Here is a 22,907-nt window from a genome sequence, read left to right as displayed (position 1 = left end):
TATATATAGAGAGAGAGAGAGAGAGAGAGAGAGAGAGAGCGCTTTTAACAATATAGATTGTAACAAAGCAACTGAACAGCATTAAATGGAAAATAGTGTCAATAACGCAAAAAGGCAGTTCATCTTTGAATTCATCATCCAGCTCAGTTCAGTTTAAACAGTAGCTGTGCAATCAAGTCAACAAAATTGCTGGTAAATGAGTTTCCCCAACTAAGCAAGCCAGAGGCGACAGCAGCAAGGAACCAAAACTCCATCTGTGACAGAATGGAGAAAAAACCTTGGGAGAAACCAGGTTCAGTCGGGGGGTCAGTTCTCCTCTGACCAGATGAAACCAGAAGTTCAATTCCAGGCTGCAGCAAAATCAGATTGATCAGTTTCCTGTGGTCTTGTTTCGGTGGCCGTCTAGGAGACAAGGTCTTGACTGTGTATCTGTCTCTGGGGCTCATCTAGTTGTCCTGGTCTCCGCTGTCTTTCAGGGCTGTAGAGGTCCTTTCTGGGTGTTGATCCACCATCTGGTCTGGATACGTACTGGATCCGGGTGACTTCACTGACCTCGGAATAAGAGAAAACAGACTAATATTAACGTAGATGCCATTCTTCTAATGATGTAGCAAGTACATTGGGTGTTAAGGGAAGTGTTCCCGGTTCCGGTTTTCTTAATTAATGCAGCCTAAAAATCCTTTAAACAGATTTGAATATTAGAAATGTGTTAGTGTGTTATGTGTAAGCCAGGTTAAAGAGATGGGTCTTAAATCACGATTTAAACTGACAGAGTGTGTCTGCCTCCCGAACAATGTTAGGTAGGTTATTCCAGAGTTTAGGAACTAAGTAGGAAAAGTCATAATATTATGTTAATATAATTATAATAATGTAATATAATGTAACAATATAATGTTACAAACAAACTGATTTTGGAGTTGAAGTGTGTGGCAGCTTACCACTGAGAATTGTAGGATCTAGGATGACATCTAATTGCTACTCCTGAACAAATAAAGCATAAATCAGTGTCTTATCTCTCTGAACCACATCAAACCTCAAGCTGCACATGGAAGATGAAAACAGAAGGGAAAGTAGGTCCTGTGAGGACAAGAGTGACACATGATGGTTGTCAGAACCAATGTACCACAAAACAATTGTGTGTACATCTCGAGTAGGTCCCTCAAGACTGAGGCTAAACTGCTCTGGAAAAACTGTAATAGAAACATACTTTACAAAAAAACTGTCCATTATACATATGCACACATTGACTGTACATAACCACAAGCAAAATCTTCATGCAGCTGTTTACACACAAAATGAAAAACAATATTTGATCACAAACACATTTATCATTTACTACACAAAGACATATGCACACACACCAACAGAGGCTCCTGTACCAACAGTATGTCATTTATTAACACATCATATTAGAGAGACAAGCATTTTTTCAGGGGAATATCAGCCTCCATTCGCACTATATGTGATTTAACAAGTATGCACACACACACTGGTTAGCATAAATAGTTCTCCATAGCAACAATCCCATGCACCCATCAGGCTGCTTTCTACTTCATTGAGATTTTTCTACTTAAATAAAAACAGAAGCAGATCAAATAAAATGACTTACAGAAAGAGTATATTATATATTTACACTTTATTTGAATAGTACACTTTAAACATTCTCCTAGCTATACATAACTTTAAGACTACATGTAACCTAACTCTCATCAGAGCATTAGTACACTGTTAGGTTAGGGTTAGGGATAAGAATAAGTTGATGTACATGCAAAGTTACTTATAGTCATTAGGGTAACACTTTATTTTACAGTTTGTTCCCAATGTACATACTATGTACATATTATAGTAATTACAATAACTATGTAATAACTAGGTAATAACTCTGAAGCTACCCCTAAACCTAACCCTACCCCATGTAGTTACCTTGTATTACCAGAACGTTCTTAGATAAATACACTGTAAGTAAACTATAAGTACATGTAAGTACACATACTGTAAAATAAAGTGCAACCGTCATTAGAATATACTGTATGTTAGGGCATCATCGAAATAAAGTGTTAGCAGATATTATGCAAGCAGTCTACTAATAATCTAATGACTGGTAACTGACATGTAGTTACAAAGTTACTTATAATTAGTAGAATGTTTAAAGTGGACTATCAAAATAAAATGTTACTCTTCAAATTGAAAAAGAAGACATTAATGGGGTCAAGAAGCAAAAATACTTATATATTATATTTTATTATTTATTATTTTATATTATTATAGTTCAATAATATTTGTAATTATTATTTAGAATTTGAGGGCTTTTATGATACTATGCAATATTTATAATTTTTATGAGCTTTTTTTTTTTTTTAAGGTGCCAAGTGTTACTTTTTTTCGACCCTTTAGCATAGCCAGGTCATGTCCTTGACTTTCTGTTCAAAATCTAATGTAACAAAAGTCACAGAGTATAATTTCATTCTGACTGTAAATTTGAAAATGTAAAATTTTAAAATTAATTTGTTAATTGCAGTCCATTTATACTGTGTGTTTCATTCCACTCAGAAATTTGGACAGAAAGAGCAGAATCCCACTTAAAGGTGTGCTGAAAGGTTGATGTATATGGCTTACCCAAGGGGATACTCCTTTTAAGCAAATAAAATACACCAATGAGTTGTACACATCAGATAAGCATAACATTTCCACCTCTCAATTAGTTGATAAAATAATTATTAACATGTCTGCAAAGCTGACAGTAGCTTTTTCTTATATTGTTTCCTTGCACATCATCCAAGCAATGGGCAGGGGAATGCTTTTAGTCATTCAGTCGGAAGTCAGAGAGATATCATATACAAATATCCCACATCTTGCAGCACAGCCACAGCGACTTCACATTGAGAGATGAGTGTGTAAGATGTGCGTAAAGCCTGCATAATTCCACTCAGTGACACACAAACCAAGCATGCATAAGCATAATAGTGTAATCCTAAGGGACGGCATTTTTTCAAACCAGCAGAATTTAAACAATACAGGTTGAGAGAGGAAAAACCTTACAAACCTTGGCAGAATCTGTTTTATGCAACGTACATACATAAGCGCCAAATGTACTCTTAAAGAGCCACCTCCTCTTTACCTAAATGCATATGAAAGACCTGTAAAAGCTTTATGTGATTGCTCTGTTAAGTTAACACAAATCTTTTTGAGTACAAAATAAAAATTGACCCAAATTGACCTGGAACACTCACTTCCTGTTGCTGACGTGTGGCCGTATGTGTGCATGTGTGTCATGCAGAATTCTGGAAGTCAGTGCGGGCAAACGGATGGTTGTTCTGGCACAAAACCTTGCGTAGAGACCTTCCTCTCTTTCTCCTCTGTCCTTCTGCTGAGAGAGGAGAGATATGGAGACTAGCCATCCTCTGTTTCTCTAGGGCATGTGGGTCTTTGCTAGGTTTGTGGTAGGAAGTCTCATAAAAATACTGTGATGATACCCTGGTACTTTGGTATCCAACAGTTCAGTCTCATATTGAAATGTCATGTTTTAATGCGATTTTGGAGATTCTCGGTAGAGCGATGCAGTGTACTGAGGTAGGGATGGATGCAGTATCTTGAGACATTTTTCATTACAGCATCATATGAATTAAATTACACAGAATGATTGTTCGCAGAATTGATTAAAAACAGGGTGTGAGAATTAGCAAGGCTTTGTGCAAAAACTGCATTCCTTAATTTCTCACTATTAACTATTAACTACAAAGTTTGCTTTAATAAACTCCTAATTCGCTACTTATATTATAGTTAGTAAGGTAGTTGTTAAGTTTAGGTAATGCAAAATAAGGAATTAACAAGTGCTTCATTAAGTATTAATAAACAGCCAATATGCAAGTAAAATGAATGCTTGTTAATAGTGAGAAATGATCCTTAAAGTGTTATCCAATTTTCTTTTTATATGTATTTTTACACAATAATATAGCAATGCAGCAGGTTCCTGATTCTTTAGCTACAAAAGATTTTAACATCTTTTTTTTTTTTTTCTCAAAACATAGAGTTAATTTGATGTATCATGTTAAATTGAAATGCATATAATCACTTGGCATTTAGATCATTTTAATGACATTTCTTAAGAATATTTTGACAGGATATAATGTGAGAAAGCTAGTGATTGTGACATAAGTCTGTCACAGCACAGGAAGATAAAGGCAAATTGATAGTACCAGTAAAATACTGCTTTATTCATGCCTAAAATTATGTATAGTTATTGACATCCAGAGTTTGAGTGCTTTAATTGCTCGCCTGTCTGATATTAAGGCCTTGATGTAAGACTAAGAGTAAGACTGATGCAATTGTGTTTGGTTCTTTAGCCTGTATCTGGCAACATACAGCAAGTATGTCAAGCCCTGTGTAAAAAATGTAGGTGTTGTGTTTGATTCCGCTTTGACTTTTTATAAGCAAGTAAATGCAGTAGTTAAATTAAGTTTCTTTCAGCCTCCTTGCTAAGGTGAAGGTTTTTTTTTTACTTGTCCTGAGTTCGAAAAAGCTATACAGTACATGCTTTTATCTCTTCTCGTCTAGACTACTGCAATTAAATGTATATTGGTATTAACCAATCATGCATGAATTGCCTACAAACAGTACAAAATGCTGCTGCCAATCTTATGACTGACACTCGCAAAAACGAACATATTACTCCTGTCCTACTGTCACGGTTTACGCTGCCGGAAGAAACACGGAGCCGAGGATAAACGGAATAAGGCTTTTAATATATTCAGCTCATGGAGCACAGCGATAGACACACGTAAGTGAGTGAGTTAGAAGACCCGACAACACAGAACTGAAAGGACAGGGCTTATGTACAAAAGATAATGGGGAAACACAGGTGGATGGAATCACTAAATTAACAAGGACATGGAACACATGAGGAATAGAATAGACACACCTGGGAACTAATTAAACCAAACACGGAAGACAGAAACTGGGTCACAGGGGCAAAGACACACTAAATGAGACCAGGTATGTGACAGTACTCCCCCCTCCCGGTAGGTGCGTCCTCGCACCATAGAAACAACCGAGGGAGGCGTGGGTGGGAACTTGGGAGGAGGTACCAGTGGAGGACAGACTCCCAGGAGGGGGCCAGCAGAAGGGGACCACGGAAGGAGGAGCCAGGGAGGAGACGACGGAGGGAGGAGCCAGGGAGGAGACAGGAGCAGGAGGAGCCAGATGGTCCACCAGAGACCAGCCAGGTCGACGACTGACCAAGGTGGAGCCGGAGGGACGAGGGAGCCCGGTGGAGCAGGTGGGATGACAGGCCACGGTGGAGACGAGGGAGCTAAGAGCCAAGGCGGAGCCGCTGGGTCGAAGGACCGAGGAGGAGTCCAGGGCTCGGAGGCTGGAGGCGGAGACAGGGCATTAACGTGCCAAGGCAGAGCTGGAGACTGGCAGTCCAGTGGCGAACCATCGCGCCCCGATGGCGCGGACTGAGGGTGAGCTGCGGGACTGACTGGCACCAGCAGGGATGGCGAGGAACTGGCTGGTCTAGGAGGAGGACAGAGAGGAAGGATGGGAGGAAGGACAGGAGGATCAGGGCTGGACGGAACCAGAGAAAGTGGAGCAGAGGGACCAGCAGGTTTGGGAGGAGGTGGGAGAGGGAGGCTGGGAGGGAATACAGGAGACACAGAAGGTTCAGGGCTGGGCGGAACCAGCGGAGACACAGAAGATTCAGGGCTGGGCGGAACCAGCGGAGACACAGAAGATTCAGGGCTGGGCGGAACCAGCGGAGACACAGGAAACTCAGGGCTGGGTGGAACCAGCGGAGAAACAGAAAATTCATGTCTGGATGGAACCAGCGGAAATGGAGCAGAGGAAATGACTGGAGGAGGTAGGAGTGGGAGACTGAGAGGGTACACAGGGGAGTCAGGGCTGGACGGAACCAGCGGAGAAACAGGAATATTAGGGATTACCTCCATAGACCAGTCCATCAGATCCAGAACTTGCTCCATATGACCTTCAGAGACTGCATACAGCTCACCCTCAGTCGCAGGAGTGTGGGCAGGGCTTTCCTCCACGCCCTCGATCTCCACGAGGACTCCCACGACGCACGGTGTTGCCGGCTCACACACCTGGTCAGTCGCGCTCTCGAGATCCGGCCCCCTGTCGGTGAATGGCTCGGGCTCTGCGGCTGCGGTGGGCTCTGGCTCCGTGTGGCGGGATGGTGGCTGGCTGGTCTCTGGGTCGGGAATGGGACTGGCGAGATCCTCTATCGGGCAGACGGTGAAAGGTGAGCCATTTCTCGCCAGAGTCCACTCCACGAATGCGGCGAAATCCTCCCGAGGACCATCTTCGGGCGACAACGCTCTGCACTTGGAGTTCAGGCTGGCATTGTAGAAGGCACAGAGCGCGTCGTCCGGGTAGCTGGTGGCATTAGCTAACAGAAGAAACCGTCTGGTGTGGTCCTCGAGAGAACGTCCTTCCTGCTCCAGCATGAGGAGGAGGAATCCGGGGCTAGAGAGGGGATCCATCAACACTACGAAACAAAAAGACTGTGAAAAAACAAAAACAAAACGGAGGGAAAAACACGCAGTTTTCTACTTTCTTTTTCTGGTCGGGTCTTCTGTCATGGTTTACGCTGCCGGAAGAAACACAGAGCCGAGGATAAACGGAATAAGGCTTTTAATATATTCAACTCATGGAGCACAGCGATAGACACACGTAAGTGAGTGAGTTAGTAGACCCGACAACACAGAACTGAAAGGACAGGGCTTATGTACAAAAGATAATGGGGAAACACAGGTGGATGGAATCACTAAATTAACAGGGACATGGAACACATGAGGAATAGAATAGACACACCTGGGAACTAATCAAACCAAACACGGAAGACAGAAACTGGGTCACAGGGGCAAAGACACACTAAATGAGACCAGGTATGTGACACCTACTCTCTTTGCACTGGCTGCCAGTCCATTTTAAAATAGAGTTTAAAATTTAGCTTTTTTAAGATTTTAAATGGTCTGGCACCTTCATACCTTTCTGATCTGTTGAGTGTACACAGTCCAGCTAGATGTCTAATGTCATCAAATCAGAAACTTCTATTGGTCCCTAGATCTAAATATTTAGGACCATGTGATATTTCAGTTTTTCTTTTTTTTATAAATGTGCAAAAATGTCAACAATTCTGTGTTTTTCTGTCAATATGCGGTGCTGTGTGTACATTAATGAGGAAACAAAATAACTTAAATGAATTTAGCAAATGGCTTTAATATAACAAAGAGTGAAAAATGTAAAGGGGTCTGAATACTTATATTTAGTGTTACGTTTCCAGCTGATTGGACCATGTTAGTAAACGTTCTGAGATGGCTTTCAGCCTTCAGGTCGCAGTGTCACATCCACAAATGACAACATTCTTCAGCTTAACTCTGGCCATAAGTCAGATAGGCTCAAACTATTGGTACTTTTGCCAATGCAAATCACTGTTTGAAAAATAATGTAATAAAAAAAAAAAAATTTAAATGCTACACTTCTAGTTCTAAGATAAAACAGTACCATTTTACTGTTAATATTGTTTGGCATTTAGGCATTTAGGTCTTAAACGTTATCTTGATATATAGATTTAATTTGCACATGTAGCAAATCCAATCCATTTCTGAAAAAGGGCTGTAAAAATCATTTTGGACCCCTCACATCCAGCACACTCCCTCTTTGAACTGTTGCCATCTGGTCGACGCTACAGAGCACTGAGCACTAGAACGACCAGAGACAGGACCAGTTTCTTCCCTCAGGCAATTCATCTAATGAACAGCTGATAATAACTGCGAACACACTACACTATTTATATTTATATACACATACACTTGTTTATCTAACACACATACTTAGTATACACTTACATTTTGCACATAATATACATGTACATACATAACTGCATTTTGTAATATACCTGCCTACAATTGTCAATTTGTATATTGTCATTCACTATCTACTTATTTGTATTTTTTATTCTTTTATTATGTGTTTTATGTTCTGTCGCTGTCATTCTGTTGTACTGCAGAGCATCTGTCACGAAAACAAATTCCTCGTATGTGTAAACATACCTGGCAATAAAGCTCATTCTGATTCTGATTCTGATGTCATATTTGCAATATATTACTGGTTAAAGTTAAGTAAACAAGTAGTGATTTGATTTGTACTGAAAAAATATTTCCCAACCCTCTCATCCATGTATAAAATGCAGTTATATGCTCATACATTATGCATATAGACATTTGTATATGAATTATATTATTATGGCCTCAAAGAAGTGGGAGCAAGATGGAAAATCAAAATGGTATATTAAATAATTAATGCAATTAATTAGTGCAGTAATTTAAGCAATGGTAAGCTATGGGTGAAAACAAAAGAAAATAAATAAAAGAAATTCACACTTCACAGTCCACAGCTTGGCTGAAAATGCCACAAGCTAGAACCGGAACACAAACTATTAGATTTCAAGGATTCATACACCAAAAGAAGAGATGGTTCTTTCCTTTATCTTCTCAATTTTCAATCTCCTATCCTTATTTCTAAAGCAGTATGAACAGAAAGAACTGTGTGATACTGAATTATGGTTTGTTGAACTAGGAAGAATGCATGTCAAAACATCCTGTTTCTGTGTTACTCTTAGCTCCTGTATGTTTCCTTCAGTCATCAGCATGCTCGTATAATTGCTGCTATCAGAGGCAGTGAAATAGCACACTGCTAGAGCCAAAATAGAATCTGAATAGACTGCGACTTCTCAATATAGCAGGTTCTTATCACATAACTGAGCGAAAATTACTCTCACTCCAGCTTTCTGCCCTTTGTTGTTGCCGTGGTAACAGGCAGAGGGAGGCAGAGTGATGCTGTGGGTACCGTTGACGGGGGGTTCTCTCTTCATCATAGACCGAGCGCCTTCTGAACACCTCCTTACTACTAAAACACACTCACAGTCAGTGGCATTAAAGGCTATAGTGGGAAAGACACTTGATATCTGCCATGCCTTTTTCCCCACATATATTGATTCAGCAGTGCTTTCAGTGTATTAATCAGAAACATTAGTCACAGGAATAAGGCTCATTGTATTCACATGTTGATAATGTATCCAAATTTTACACTGTAGTGTGTTACTATTATTATATAATTCTATAAAATTATATTGCAGAAAATGTTCAATGAATTTTCACAGGTGAAATCCAGTCATCTCGGTAGAAATCCACCCAATCTGGAAAGTCACATGAGGAGAAAAGATTTCCCCACAATGTGAATGATTTGGTCACAGATATATGCATGACCCCTTATTTTGGATTTAATGTGGTCTTTAATGTAAGCTCTCTTGTATGTAAAATTAAACAACTTTCATTTATTTAAAGTGCATTTTTATATAGGTCTAATCAATAAACATGGTTTCCAGTGTTACATTTTTCTAAAATGACACTCCCCACAGAAAGAAAGAAAGAAAGAGAGAGAGAGAGAGAGAGAGAGAGAGAGAGAGAGAGAGAGAGAGAGAAAGAAAGAAAGAAAGAAAGAAAGAAAGAAAGAAAGATAGATAGAAAGAAAGAAAGATTTTTGTTTAAATGATATTTCCGCTTGACGCCAGATGTGCAGAACATACTGGCTATCTTTGCTGACTGCTAAAATGATTGTGGGTCTTATGAACATTTCTGGTATTTTTGTGAGATAACAATAAACATGAAGGTCTTTCAAAGTTGTCTTTCTTTGTAGTGAGTAAATCAAATAAATATTGACTAACAAAATGTTTTTTGTTTCATCATAAGTGAAAATTCTATTTTTATAGCTTATACCCTTACATTTGCATTTACATTTAATCATTTAGCAGACGCTTTTATCCAAAGCGACTTACAAATGAGAACAATAGAAGCAGTCAGGTCAACAAGAGAACAACAACAGTATACAAGTGTCATGGGAAGTCTCAGTTAGTCTAGTATAGAACGCATAGCCAGTTTGTTTTTAATAAATGGAAAGACGAAAAGGAAAACTGCTAATATTGGTTGGTTAAGTGCTGTCGAAAAAGATGAGTCTTTAGATGTTTCTTGAAAATGAGTAAAGAATCAGCTGTACAAATTGAGATTGGGAGGTCATTCCACCAGGTGGGCAAAGTCCAGGAAAGGGTCCGTGAGAGTGATTTTGAACTTCTTTGGGATGGCACCACAAGGCGTCGTTCACTTGCAGAACCAGTGGTCGTCTTGTAGACAAGCATCAGTACCTTGAATTTGATGCGAGCGGCTACTGGTAGCCAGTGTAACCTGATGAAGAGAGGAGTAACGTGAGCTTTTTTTGGCTCATTGAAAACAACCCTTGCTGCTGCATTCTGGATCAAATCCTTACCTAAAGGATTATAAGGAACACCATACTAATACTGTGTTTGACCCCCTTTTGCCTTCAGAACTGCCTTAATTCTACGTGGCATTGATTCAACAAGGTGCTGAAAGCATTCTTTAGAGATGTTGGCCCATATTGATAGGATAGCATCTTGCAGTTGATGGAGATTTGTGGGATGGACATCCAGGGCACGAAGCTCCCGTTCCAGTGCATCCCAAAGATGCTCTATTGGGTTGAGATCTGGTGACTGTGGGGGCTATTTTAGTACAGTGAACTCATTGTCAGATTCAAGAAACCAGTTTGGAATGATTCGAGCTTTGTGACATGGTGCATTATCCTGCTGGAAGTAGCCATCAGAGGATGGGCACATGGTGGTCATAAAGAGATGGACATGGTCAGAAACAGTGCTCAGGTAGGCCGTGGCATTTAAACAATGCCCAATTGGCACTAAGGGGCCTAAGAATTGCCAAGAAAACATCCCCCACACTATTACACCACCACCACCAGCCAGCCTAGTGGTAACAAGGCATGATGGATCCATGTTCTCATTCCGTTTACGCCAAATTCTGACTACCATCTGAATGTCTCAACAGTAATCGAGACTTCACTTCAATCGACATTTTTCCAGTCTTCAACTGTCTAATTTTGGTGAGCTCGTGCAAATTGTAGCCTCTTTTTTCTATTTGTAGTGGAGATGAGTGGTACCCGGTGGGGTCTTCTGCTGTTGTAGCCCATCCGCCTCAAGGTTGTGCGTGTTGTGGCTTCACAAATGCTTTGCTGCATACCTTGGTTGTAACGAGTGGTTAATTAGGTCAAAGTTGCTCTTCTATCAGCTTGAATCAGTCGGTCCATTCTCCTCTGACCTCTAGCATCAACAAGGCATTTTCGCCCACAGGACTGACACATACTGGATGTTTTTCCCTTTTTCACACCATTCTTTGTAAACCCTAGAAATGGTTGCCAGTGAAAATCCCAGTAACTGAGCAGATTGTGAAATACTCAGACCGGCCCGTCTGGCACCAACAATGCCGCGCTCAAAATTGCTTAAATCACCTTTCTTTCCCATTCTGACATTCAGTTTGGAGTCCAGGAGATTGTATTGACCAGGACCACACCCCTAAATGCATTGAATCAACTGCCATGTGATTGGTTGATTAGATAATTGCATTAATGAGAAATTGAACAGGTGTTCCTAATAATCATTTAGGTGAGTGTGTATGTTTTATTAATATTTATAAAAACTGTAAGTATATTGTGTGAAAATCTAATAAATCGAACACATTATTATTATGTTAATGATTATGATGATTATTTTTATTATTTGTGATCAAAATAACCCTAAATGTACTTTTGCATTGATAGGAAACTAATGAGAGACAGAGAACAGGAATAACACCACAGATGAAAAGAGACAGAGAGAGAAAATGTGTGGGGGAAGAATAAGGAGTAGGTGGGGGTTGGGGAATGCATAATCTAAAGCTGGCATTAAAGAACTCGTAATGCAAGAATCCCTCTATTGGCTCTAGTACAGATTAAAGGTTGTGGGGTTTGTGCATGGAAGCTATTATATAATTCATCCTCTGATGAAATTTTTATCACATTGGCAATTTTTTTATTCATGGAAATCTCATATTATTTGTCAGTGCTGTGTGTGTGTGTGTGTGTGTGTGTGTACATGTGCAATTCCCTGCACAGTTTTTCCTTTTTCTCAGCATTCCATGGACTCTTTTGATCAATCTCGCTGCCTACAGTATGCTGTTAACCACACAAACACAACACACTCCTACGAATTGCACAGTGTTTGCAATGAGTTGCAAAAGCATAAGACAAGGAATACATTCTTATTACACACCTTCTCAAAGTCACCAACAGAAATAAGTTTAATCTTTGGTGCGTTTGGATTTCATGTCCATGTGATGAAATGTTAGGAAAACCTGCAATGGGGCATAGCTGGCATAAAGTGATGTTCATTTGAAACCCGTTTTCCCTTTAGCATCCATCATTTTAAAGAATTGTGTCATTTTGTTTTCAGTGTTTAAAAATCAGGGTTTAATACAGGGGGAAAAATTTAATCTAAATATAAAGAATTAATACATAGTATTATCATATATTATAAATAGTGTTGTGTTGTTATCAGTAGATTAGTCCTTTTATATCTATTATATCTATATTAATTCTGTTTTTCGTGACTCAAACTTTCTGAAAATCCTATATATATTTAAATAAAATTCACATAAACGTTTCTTATATCACTAACTAGTACAATTATGTAGGGTAACTTACAGATGATGTTACTGATTGAATTATTAGTTATTTAACAAAAGTAAAGTTTAGTATAAAACATAATCATGTTTTTAAATGAAATATAAAAGGGTGTTCATATATATATATATATATATATATATATATATATATATATATATATATATATATATATATATATATATATATATATATATATATATATAAACACATAATCTTAGTTAATTACTACATGATGTTAGGCTGTAATGTGATTGGTTATAAAGACACACGTGATCCAAGTTGACCATTGTGCTTTCTCCAGTAGTAAGTGATACAGACCCTCTCATCTCCTAATAGTAAGACGGTATCTGTTTCTAATATACCTAATAAGACCTTGATTAGCTGTTCGTGTGTGTTTGATTAGGGTTGGAGCTAAACCCTATAGACACCGGTCCTTCAGGGTTTGGTGACCCCTGCTTTAGCATCTCAAACTTTTTCGAAATAGCTAGGCTAACTCTATAGCTTGAGTTCTTGTTTATGAATATATAGTCTTTTAACCTTTGTGCATATTTTTTGTCAATGGTTTGTCAATGGTTTATTGCAATTTGGCAAATTTATTTAGCCTAAAAAAATGTGCTGTACAGTTAATGCAATAAACATTTTAATAATATACAGTATCTTTCCAAGTCTTGTTACTTCTGGATTTTCTTTTTTAATTTCATATTATTTTCAGTATGATAAATGACTCAGGCTTTTTAACTTTTGATAATCACACACCTGAAAAATACTACAGACTTGATTTTGAATTCTATACAATTTTGCCTCTGTCCAAATTTCTGTCCAGCCACAGAATCAGGCTTGGCTCAGAAAAGCAAAAGCACTGGCTGATTGGATGCAGATTAAAGCTGCCTGTTTGATCTCACAGCTGGAACAAGAACGCAATCCATTAATCCATAATAAGTGAAGGCTCCAAATCACATAATTCACTTACCTGATGTGAAACCTTCTACAGAGCTAGAAAGCACCTCATCATTTAAATGGAAAAACGCCATTTTCAACTTTAAATCACTCAAACATTTAAAACCTTAATTACTATTACAGACGGAGTATTCTTTACAGTTTAATTTCTAAATAAAGAAATGCACCTCCTATCAGAATTAGAACACAGATGTAGACTACATCTTCTGGATGTAGTTAAATACTGTTCATGTACTTGAACACTTTTGCATAAGAGTTGAAGTATTTCTGACTGTTAGTGTCTGCTGAGGTCTGGGATGTCTGGCATGCTCAAGTGCTGACTCTGATTTAAAAATTAATGAGATCGTAAAAGTGACTACATTTCTGGGTGAGGAAATGAAATATCTGGTAAAACATATGTCGGATGCTTATGTTGTCTGATGCGCCTCATGAGTTCAGCACAGTGGCAAGATGTCAAAATGTCTCACTTATCTCTTATGGGGGTTATGTTTTTGCCATATTACCATAGTCATTGCTATGGTAACAAAATAACACACTGGATATTGACTATGCTCTTTGAATAATAAATCTGATTTCATTACTTGCAGAAAGAGAGAGTTGATATGTCAGTCCAACAGATTTGAAACCCATATTGGAATTTGGTACAGTGTGTACCTAAACTTTCAAGCCTTTGAAATTTGGTTGAATTGGATGGGGACTGACATTAAGAAAATACATGCCATACCCACCATCCACATGTGCACAATTACAGAACCTAGAAGAACATTTGTGAATACTCTTTATAAAAGATCTGTCTTACAGAGCCAAACACCTAAAATGTAGAGTTTAATCCAAATCCACTTATGCCCAAATTAAATCTGTTTTACTCCTCCCTTCAGTCATATGTAACAGACATATGTAACAGACATATGTAACATCTCTCTTTATCCATCTCTCTTTCTTAATCTCTCTCTCTCTCTCTCTCAGTCAAACACTAGTACCGAAATAGCCCTAACAGCAGTGACAACTAAGGTTTAATATCTAAACTGTTTCTATGGGGAATAGAAGAAAACAGGTTTGACTGCCACCACGCTACCAATTAATGAGCAGTATAGAGACTAGCATCGACAGATGTTACTGTACCAGTGATACCGGTTACCATGTCAGCAGAGTTCACAGGATGGCACAGAACAAGCTATAATTAGCACCTGAGAAAGCTAAACTGTTTAAAATTTAGATTTCTTAATTAAATGGGAAAGTTGGTTTTGAAAGTGAAAAACACACATTTGAATAGCAAATGCAAACATCTACAATGCTAATTTGCTGGTAGCCTAAATAAGGGACAAATTACGTCAATGGAAAAAAACTGAGGAGATATATATATATATATATATATATATATATATATATATATATATATATATATATATATATATATATATATATATATATATATATATATATATAACCACGTTTATATCCAATATCAAATATTCCCTCTATTTCTTTCCACCAGGATTTTACTGACGGTTGTGGTGATATTCCGTATCCTGATTGTGGCCATCGTAGGTGAAACAGTGTATGAGGACGAGCAGACCATGTTTATCTGCAACACCCTCCAACCTGGGTGCAACCAGGCCTGCTACGACAAGGCCTTCCCCATCTCTCACATCCGATACTGGGTCTTCCAGATCATCCTCGTTTGCACACCCAGTCTGTGCTTCATCACCTACTCAGTACACCAGTCGGCCAAACAGCGTGACCGTCGCTACTCCTTCCTCTACCCAATGATAGAGAAGGACTACAGTCATGAGGGAACCCGAAAAATACGCAACATTAATGGAATTTTGGTGCAGCATTCTGACAGTGGTGGCGGAAAGGATGAACCTGACTGCTTAGAGGTAAAGGAGATCCCAAATGCTCCGAGAGGCCTCGTGCATGGCAAGAGCTCCAAGGTACGACGACAAGAGGGCATCTCTCGCTTTTACATAATCCAGGTCGTATTCCGCAATGCACTGGAGATAGGCTTCTTGGCAGGGCAGTATTTTCTATATGGCTTTAGTGTCCCTGGCATCTTTGAGTGTGACCGCTACCCCTGCCTGAAGGAGGTGGAATGCTATGTGTCACGGCCCACTGAAAAGACGGTCTTCCTAGTCTTCATGTTTGCAGTGAGTGGTATCTGTGTCGTGTTCAACCTTGCCGAGCTCAACCACCTCGGCTGGAGGAAAATCAAGGCTGCCATTCGAGGTGTGCAAGCCCGCAGGAAGTCCATCTGTGAGATCCGCAAAAAGGACATGGCCCACCTGTCACAACTGCCAAACCTGGGCAGGACCCAGTCCAGTGAGTCTGCTTATGTCTGATCTCCATTCACCTAAATATGGCATCACAATGAGTGGAGGTGAGAGTGGCGGTTATGGTACTTGTGCAAATGTTTATAATGTCAAAGGGTGAGGGGCTTCACTTAGCCACACCTCTTTCCCACAAGCCACTCCCTGCCTCTTTATGGAAGTTTGCACAATGATAGGCTTCTAGAAGATAAGGAATAGAAGAGGAATTTTTGGAAAGTCTCGAACACAAGGATCATTGGAAGGGTACGAGCGTAAGGAATGATTTGATGAGGTGATGTACTTCTAATATAGAATATTATGGAAATAAAAGTATCTGGGTCTTTTTTTCCCACTTTTCTCACTCTGACATCTTGAGAAAAGACTAGGAAGGATAGCAGGAGAGCGTAGCATGACAATAACCTCCCACTTTCCTCAACCATTGTCACTGAGATGGTTCCAAAAAAATAAACATTATAAACATGGGATATAAACATTGTTAGAAGCAGTGGCACCTTCACTTTGACATTTGATTGAACAAACATTAGAATCTTTTTTGTACTCTCTCTCGTTGTCTTACAGGACTAGGGGATGATTATTACCTCTGCGCAAAGTGTGCCCTTCCATGAAAACACCCACTGTTATGTGTTCCAGTCAAGTATTCATCGCTCTTATGGTGCATGGATGTGTTAATATGTATGTATGTGACCAAAGTTGAAAGAATTTACAGATTGCAGATTCTTTTTTGTTCGTTTTAAGATTTTACTTTTGTTCCGTGCAAAAGTTGGTGCCATCAACTTAAATGATTTCAGAATATTATTTTAAACATAGTTAAAAGATTATTCCAATGTTATATTATATATATATTTATTGGGAAAGGGAGTAAACCCTGCTGAAAATAATTCCCATGCTGGTCCAAGGTTTATGCTGATTATTGCTGGTTTAACTGGTGAAGAAGAATAGCCATGCGCACCAGCAAAAAAAAAAAAAAAAAACAAAAAAAAAAAAACACTCAAACATAGGGAACCAGCATGTTTTTTTTCTGGTGAATGTGATTAACAAAGATGATGTTGTTGTTATGATAGATGCTTGATGGGGACGTAAAAAAGATTGAAGAAATGTTTTCATGCATCCATGTTTCTATCAGTTGAATCAATTATCCAAAACTTTGCATAAAGGTATCTTTCGAAGGCATGTTTACAAAGCTTTTTCTGTAAAATGACTTTTTTAGATGAAAATTTATTTCCAGTGCGTTATTTGGAAAAAGGATAGATTTATAGGGTTTTTACTAGCTTTTTCTTCTCATCATGTGTTTTTATCAGCATGCCTTTACTATTAAGAACATAATAATCTTAGAAAAATATATGTATGCATTGCACTTTGTGGGTTGGGAGGAGTGGATAAAAGGAGAAACTCACTCTGGGAAGGACATTAGTGGATGGAAAGTGAGCATTTTGAATTGGTCCAGATCAATGATAAGTACTTACACAGCATGTATGTAGCCGTGATCCCCTGTGTGCCTTTGTTTACACAATGTGGGTTAAAAGCAGGGTGTTGTCTCTAACGAACACACACACACAGACAAAAAAAAAAACACAAACCAAAAAAAACAAAAAACATTTGAGTTGTCATTCAGCCAATTTTATCCCTAGTTTAAACTCACTAAAGTAAGTACTGGTGCCTACACCACCCTGACTCCACTCTGCACATGCACTAAAAACAACCCAGTGTAGACAGAACACAGTGCAACTAACACAGACCAGCTCGATGACATACCACAGAGACAGAAACACTGTCAGAGAAGATACAGAGAGAAAGAGAGGAAACTGCAGAGGCCCATTAATACCAACACAAGTGTCCTGACTTAGGCATTTCTTGCAGAAAAAAAAGTCTTTCACAGGAAAGTTTGTCTTTATGTTTAGTTTGATATGAAGTGCAGTTTAGAAACAATTCTGATTCAGGCCAGAAGTCAGTGTGAGGATGGAGATTGTCGTTTACATCTAAATTGAATCAGAGGTATAAAATTGGCCTCATTTGTGAGGCGTCCAATGCATGTCATATTTGTTTTACTGCAAAAGTAAACAGCTTGTAAATGATCCGTAAAAACTTCTGGACTTTCCTGTACTTGATCCAAAATGAGAACAAGGATTTCTATGATTAAATTTAGACCCAGTGTACAACATTAACACTCATCAAGCAGCAAATGTGATTGACAAGTACATAAAAAAAAGCTACTTGCCAGTTTATAAGGAACTGCAACACGACTGCAATAACTTACCTTGAACTAAGTGATGCAATTTAAAGACATACAAACTACTACTGCTATTTTTAATTTAAATGCAAATACAGTTTCATGGCTGGTACATATACTAAGTTCCACCTGCCATTGGCCAGCATGGTGAAAAGTTCATTTTGGGCCCTATGTACACACTTTAAACATCATTTGATTAAACATCTTTTTTTTTTTAGTGCAGAACTAATTGAATGGGGTTTGATTAAAACAAGACAAAATGCCAATGCAATATAAAAAATAGACATTGGTTCTCCAACTTGGTTATGAGGAAAATTAAAATTAAGTTATAAGAGGTTTCAGATATCAAAAATCCTATTTAAGATTTTTTTTTTTTTTTTTTTTTTTTACAGTCTTACCTGACATCAAAATTGTATTTTATACTCTGAAGATTTAAATATCAGGGCCTGTTATCAAGTAAATTATAAGGAACTATAGCCATTATTTTGTGGGGTAAAAAGGAAATGCAGCCCTGTTCTCGGGACCAAGTATATTCTACATCTGTCTCTTTTCTTACATCGTTCCTCTCCTGTGTAAGATAATTACGGTTCTTTTATTCTGCAGTAAAATAGTAGCTCTGCCAAAATCATAACCTCTGTAACAATGCTGCATTGAAGGGCATCTTTTACAAGAATGATATTGTCAAGTGCAGTTCAGAGATTTTGAAGATTGCTTCCCCAAGTGAGAACTTCTTCAGAGTGCTTGCATTAATCCACTCTTCTCCTCAGTCTATTTTTATAAAACCTATATCAGAGTTTGAATACTAGACAAAAAAGAACAATGTCAGAATTTTTATCTTCTTATTATTTATTCTATCTTGTGAGTTATGTTTATGTGTGCTACTCTTTTTTTTTTTTTACAGTGCTGTAATGTTAGGGATAGCGCAGGGGGAATTGAATTAAAGACCAGAATTAGGATTTGAAGTAAAAATGTTGCTTTACTTGCCAAAATTTTGTTATATGCAACTTCATAACTAATTGGGTTTCGGGGTTGATCAAATACTGTAAAGCTTGTGTAACTGGTATAAAAAGCATGTTTTTGTTATTTTAATTCACTCTATTTTATGAGACAGAAAATCAGGTACAAGTAAATGGCATGATTAGATTAGAAAACGGTGTAAAATTGTAAAAATGACATCCATTCATTGGCCAAAACTAAATTAAAAGACTAAAGCAGGTATTATTATGCAGACTATCTTGCTACAACCATAAGCAAGACTTGATTTTAAGCACAAACTTTTGACATGAGGAAAGCATATTTATTATTACACACATCCTGTAGTCCTTGCCAGACAATTTTGTAGAAAATTTCACCTACAATTTTTTTTAAAGATATAATTGATGTGTAAGCAACCTGCATGTCGCAGTTGACAGATTTTATTATTATTTTTTTTTAATGACCTCATTGTTTCTACAATTATTATTCAGTGCACAGTATCTTTGCGAAAGCTAGTAGAAACTATAGCCATGTTTTATAGAATTGTAAAACAAAAACTACTGATAAATCGTACATTATCTGATAACAGTGGATCTTTTACAGACATCATTTCAGGATAGTGAAAAAAATCTGAATATAGCTCAAACATCAGTCTAATATGTCTTTCTTGGCAGTGCCATTTTTTTTTTAAACACATATGCATATTAAGTAATGAAAAGAACAGAGTCAAGTTCATTCCCTGTTAGCTCAGGGAAAATAATCATTCTAATCTCACATTAATCCATTCTGAATGATCATCACATGTCCCAGAATGCTCTCTGAGTGTCTGCCAGAAATCAGTCACAAGAGCCCCTGTCCCAACCACACTTTTCAATTGCCAAATCAGGTTTTCCTCTAAAGCTCTGGCTCATGATCAATCCCTCATTTCAGCAAGGACAGTTAAATGAGAGGATTCTGTTTTAATCCGTTGTCCTTTGCTTAATAAGCACTGCTGTATTTCCAAACTGCCCAGAAGAAGCCAACCTTAAGGCTCACTTTTCCTTTCTCTTTATTAAACAGAATTATAAAACTGGTCTGGGATGGAACTTTAACCAATTACAACTCCACGTGTGCTGCCAGGGGTGTTTGACACCCGCCGCACAAGCCATGCTAATCTCAGGATTCAGGAATAAGAAGAGCCTAATCACTCCCAGCTACTTACACGACCATATAAACACTGGATTAGCACTTGACAAAGGCAAAAGGGCAGACGAGTCATTCATCCCTCTTACCTGCACCATCACAGAACAAATCACACCAACGCATGCCGCTGTAATTCAGGACCTGTGCACCAAGGTACCAATCTTAAAAGCCAATGTTTATACAGAGAGTACCCATTCTGCTAGCCAGGGAAACATAGTTACAGAAGAACTGCAGAAACTTTACAGTAAATCACAATTAGCCATATGAAACATATTAAAGTGAGTTTTATGTATATATATATAATTGACTCTTTGTTAAACTCCATACCCTTGGTTCTGTTGCTCATTTAGAAAAAACATTACGAATTGTCAACAGATCTTAAATTATTACAAGAATCTGAAAAGCACATTTAGGAGGTGTTTGACTTGCATTAATACATCCAGGTCACATGCTATGCCATACGGTAAAGGGTAACGATGCTACCTGAATGTTACAGCCATGTCCTTCAGAGATTATATATATTTATGAGGGCAACCCTTTAATCCACCATTAAATCAACTGTCTGATTACTTTATCTAAATAAAATGGGCTAGATTGTATGCACAGAATATGATATATATCTCCTTATAATCTTCTTTTATATCAGATTTTCTTTTTTCATTTTTATTTTGTCTTATTTTTGTGGGGATATGATGGTCATTGCAGAGTTCAACTTTCAACTTTCAACTTCTCAATGTGAAAAATGCTATGTTTATGAAATATCAAACAGGTGCTGCAAAAATGCAAAAGTAATAGCTATACAGATTTTACTGACAGCTGTACATCAATTGTTAAGTCCACAAATGCCACTGTATCTCTTAGCCCTGTTCTGATGTCTTTCATAGTCTTTAAAAAAAATTATCCAAATGAATGATTCGTACTTTTTAATTTCTTTAAAGAAATCTGTTGTTTGGGACACAGACTTCTATTTTGTAACTGACCTCATTTAAAGGTTTTCTTTTGTACTTTGTGGTTGTTGGATTGTGTACAATGACTTAATTAAACACCTTGAATGAACTCAACTATTTATTCCTTTAGTGTGTGTATCTTCAGATATAATTTTCGGATTCAGATTTGTTTGATGAAAATTTTAAGCAGACTGAATCTCATCATGTTCATAGCTGAGCACTGGTTTGATCAGGCTTAAATGATGAGAAAACCAGTTTAAACTGGTTTATTTACAGGCAATCGACCGTTTTACCCATTATCTGTGTTTACTATTTGTTTGCTCAATAGACTATTGTACCATTAGCTCAAATCACTCTTTTATATTGTTATTTGTGTGGCATAGTTTATATAGAATTTACCAAATCAAACACCTATGAGATTCCATGGTGGTTAAGATGATGTCTACAGTTGCCTTCTAGTGTTATTCAAAATGTACTTTAAATTTCAGAGGTCAAGCATGTTAGTCCACAGAAGCCCGCTACCAGCAGTTAAGAAAAACTGACATGAACTAATGTACTCTTCAATTTACCAGATAAACTGACTAGGCTATGCAGAGCATGTTTGGTTGTTTGAGTGTTATTTGATATTTATGTAATAAAGTTCCTCACAATGGGAAGAGTATAACAGCAAGAGAGTGGGTAAGCATAAAAATATGGCATATAAGTAAGTTTATTTATATAGCACCTTTTACAGACGATGAATAGTCAGAGTGCTTTACTATTAAAAAAAATATCTAAATAAAAAAATAAATGATGGTAACTGTTATGATATGCTGCTGGAAGGGATGAAGGAGCCATGGATAAATAAAACTGTAATTTATTAAATCCAACACACAGGGTAAATTCACACTTGGAAGGGAAGGAAGACACACGTACACAACTGGTAAACCCGACAATGGAGGAACACACACACAGAAAGGGAAGGATTCAATGATTGAAGTCAGCTCATCTATTGGAAAGTAATGTTTGGATATCATAGACTTTATGCATAGACATAATTCCCATGGCACTATTCCTTCAAAAATGTCATGCATAAAATCTGGGGGGAAGCCCTGGATTGTGTGGAAATGAGAAAGTCTATCGAGAACACAGTCACTCTTTACTCCATTCACGGAAACTAACTGATGTCTGTTTAATTCCAGAAGGTCCTGTTTGTGAGCTTCAACTGTCCGGAGTGTAAATACTCTCTCTTTTAGCTCGTGAATGTCAATATCTTGCTGACTAGCTAAACAAAACCGACAAAATTTGTTGACATCAAAACTCTCATGAAACCCAGCTAGTGAGTGGGCCCCCGAGTTGTCTGCAGAGACATACAACACAATACCTCTAACAGTTGTTCCCAATTTCTGAACATTAAATCCTTGCTGGTCAAGTACTTCAAGGTCTTTGGTTCAAGAATGGCTCCATACCCATATTTCTTCACATCATTGCTATGACACAGTCATGCAAGGTAGATGATCTATATCGTATAGATAAATTTGAAATCACTCAATAGACTGCACAGACCTTGTGCTTTTTTATCCTTGAACAGTCCATTTCATTAAAAGAACGCAACATCGCATTTCACAGTTCAGAACGATTCCTCATCGAACCATTAGTGCGTCATAAAACACAGTCATGGTGCCAAGATGGCTAAAGGAGATGTCACCCCCTCCT

At 38.0% G+C, this 22,907-nt stretch overlaps 1 protein-coding gene across 2 annotated transcripts in view; it reads left to right on the top strand.

Moving 5' to 3' along the window:
• Positions 1-21,321, top strand: part of LOC113098371 (gap junction delta-2 protein-like) — a 29,263-nt gene extending 7,942 nt beyond the window's left edge. Inside the window, exons 2-3 of one of the 2 annotated variants that reach the window (XM_026263408.1) lie at positions 15,050-15,873; positions 16,440-21,321. In XM_026263408.1, coding sequence (XP_026119193.1) covers positions 15,050-15,873; positions 16,440-16,486 — 871 coding nt within the window. In that variant the 3' untranslated portion in view covers positions 16,487-21,321. Of the gene's footprint in view, positions 1-15,049 lie in introns of both variants that reach the window. The other variant, XM_026263409.1, reaches the window with a different exon arrangement.
• Positions 21,322-22,907: the final 1,586 nt, after the last annotated feature.

Source organism: Carassius auratus, unplaced genomic scaffold, assembly GCF_003368295.1.
Source record: "Carassius auratus strain Wakin unplaced genomic scaffold, ASM336829v1 scaf_tig00216545, whole genome shotgun sequence".
Classification (NCBI taxonomy): domain Eukaryota; kingdom Metazoa; phylum Chordata; class Actinopteri; order Cypriniformes; family Cyprinidae; genus Carassius; species Carassius auratus.
Note: the sequence above shows the minus strand (reverse complement) of the source record. Positions and strands in the feature narration are given on the sequence as shown.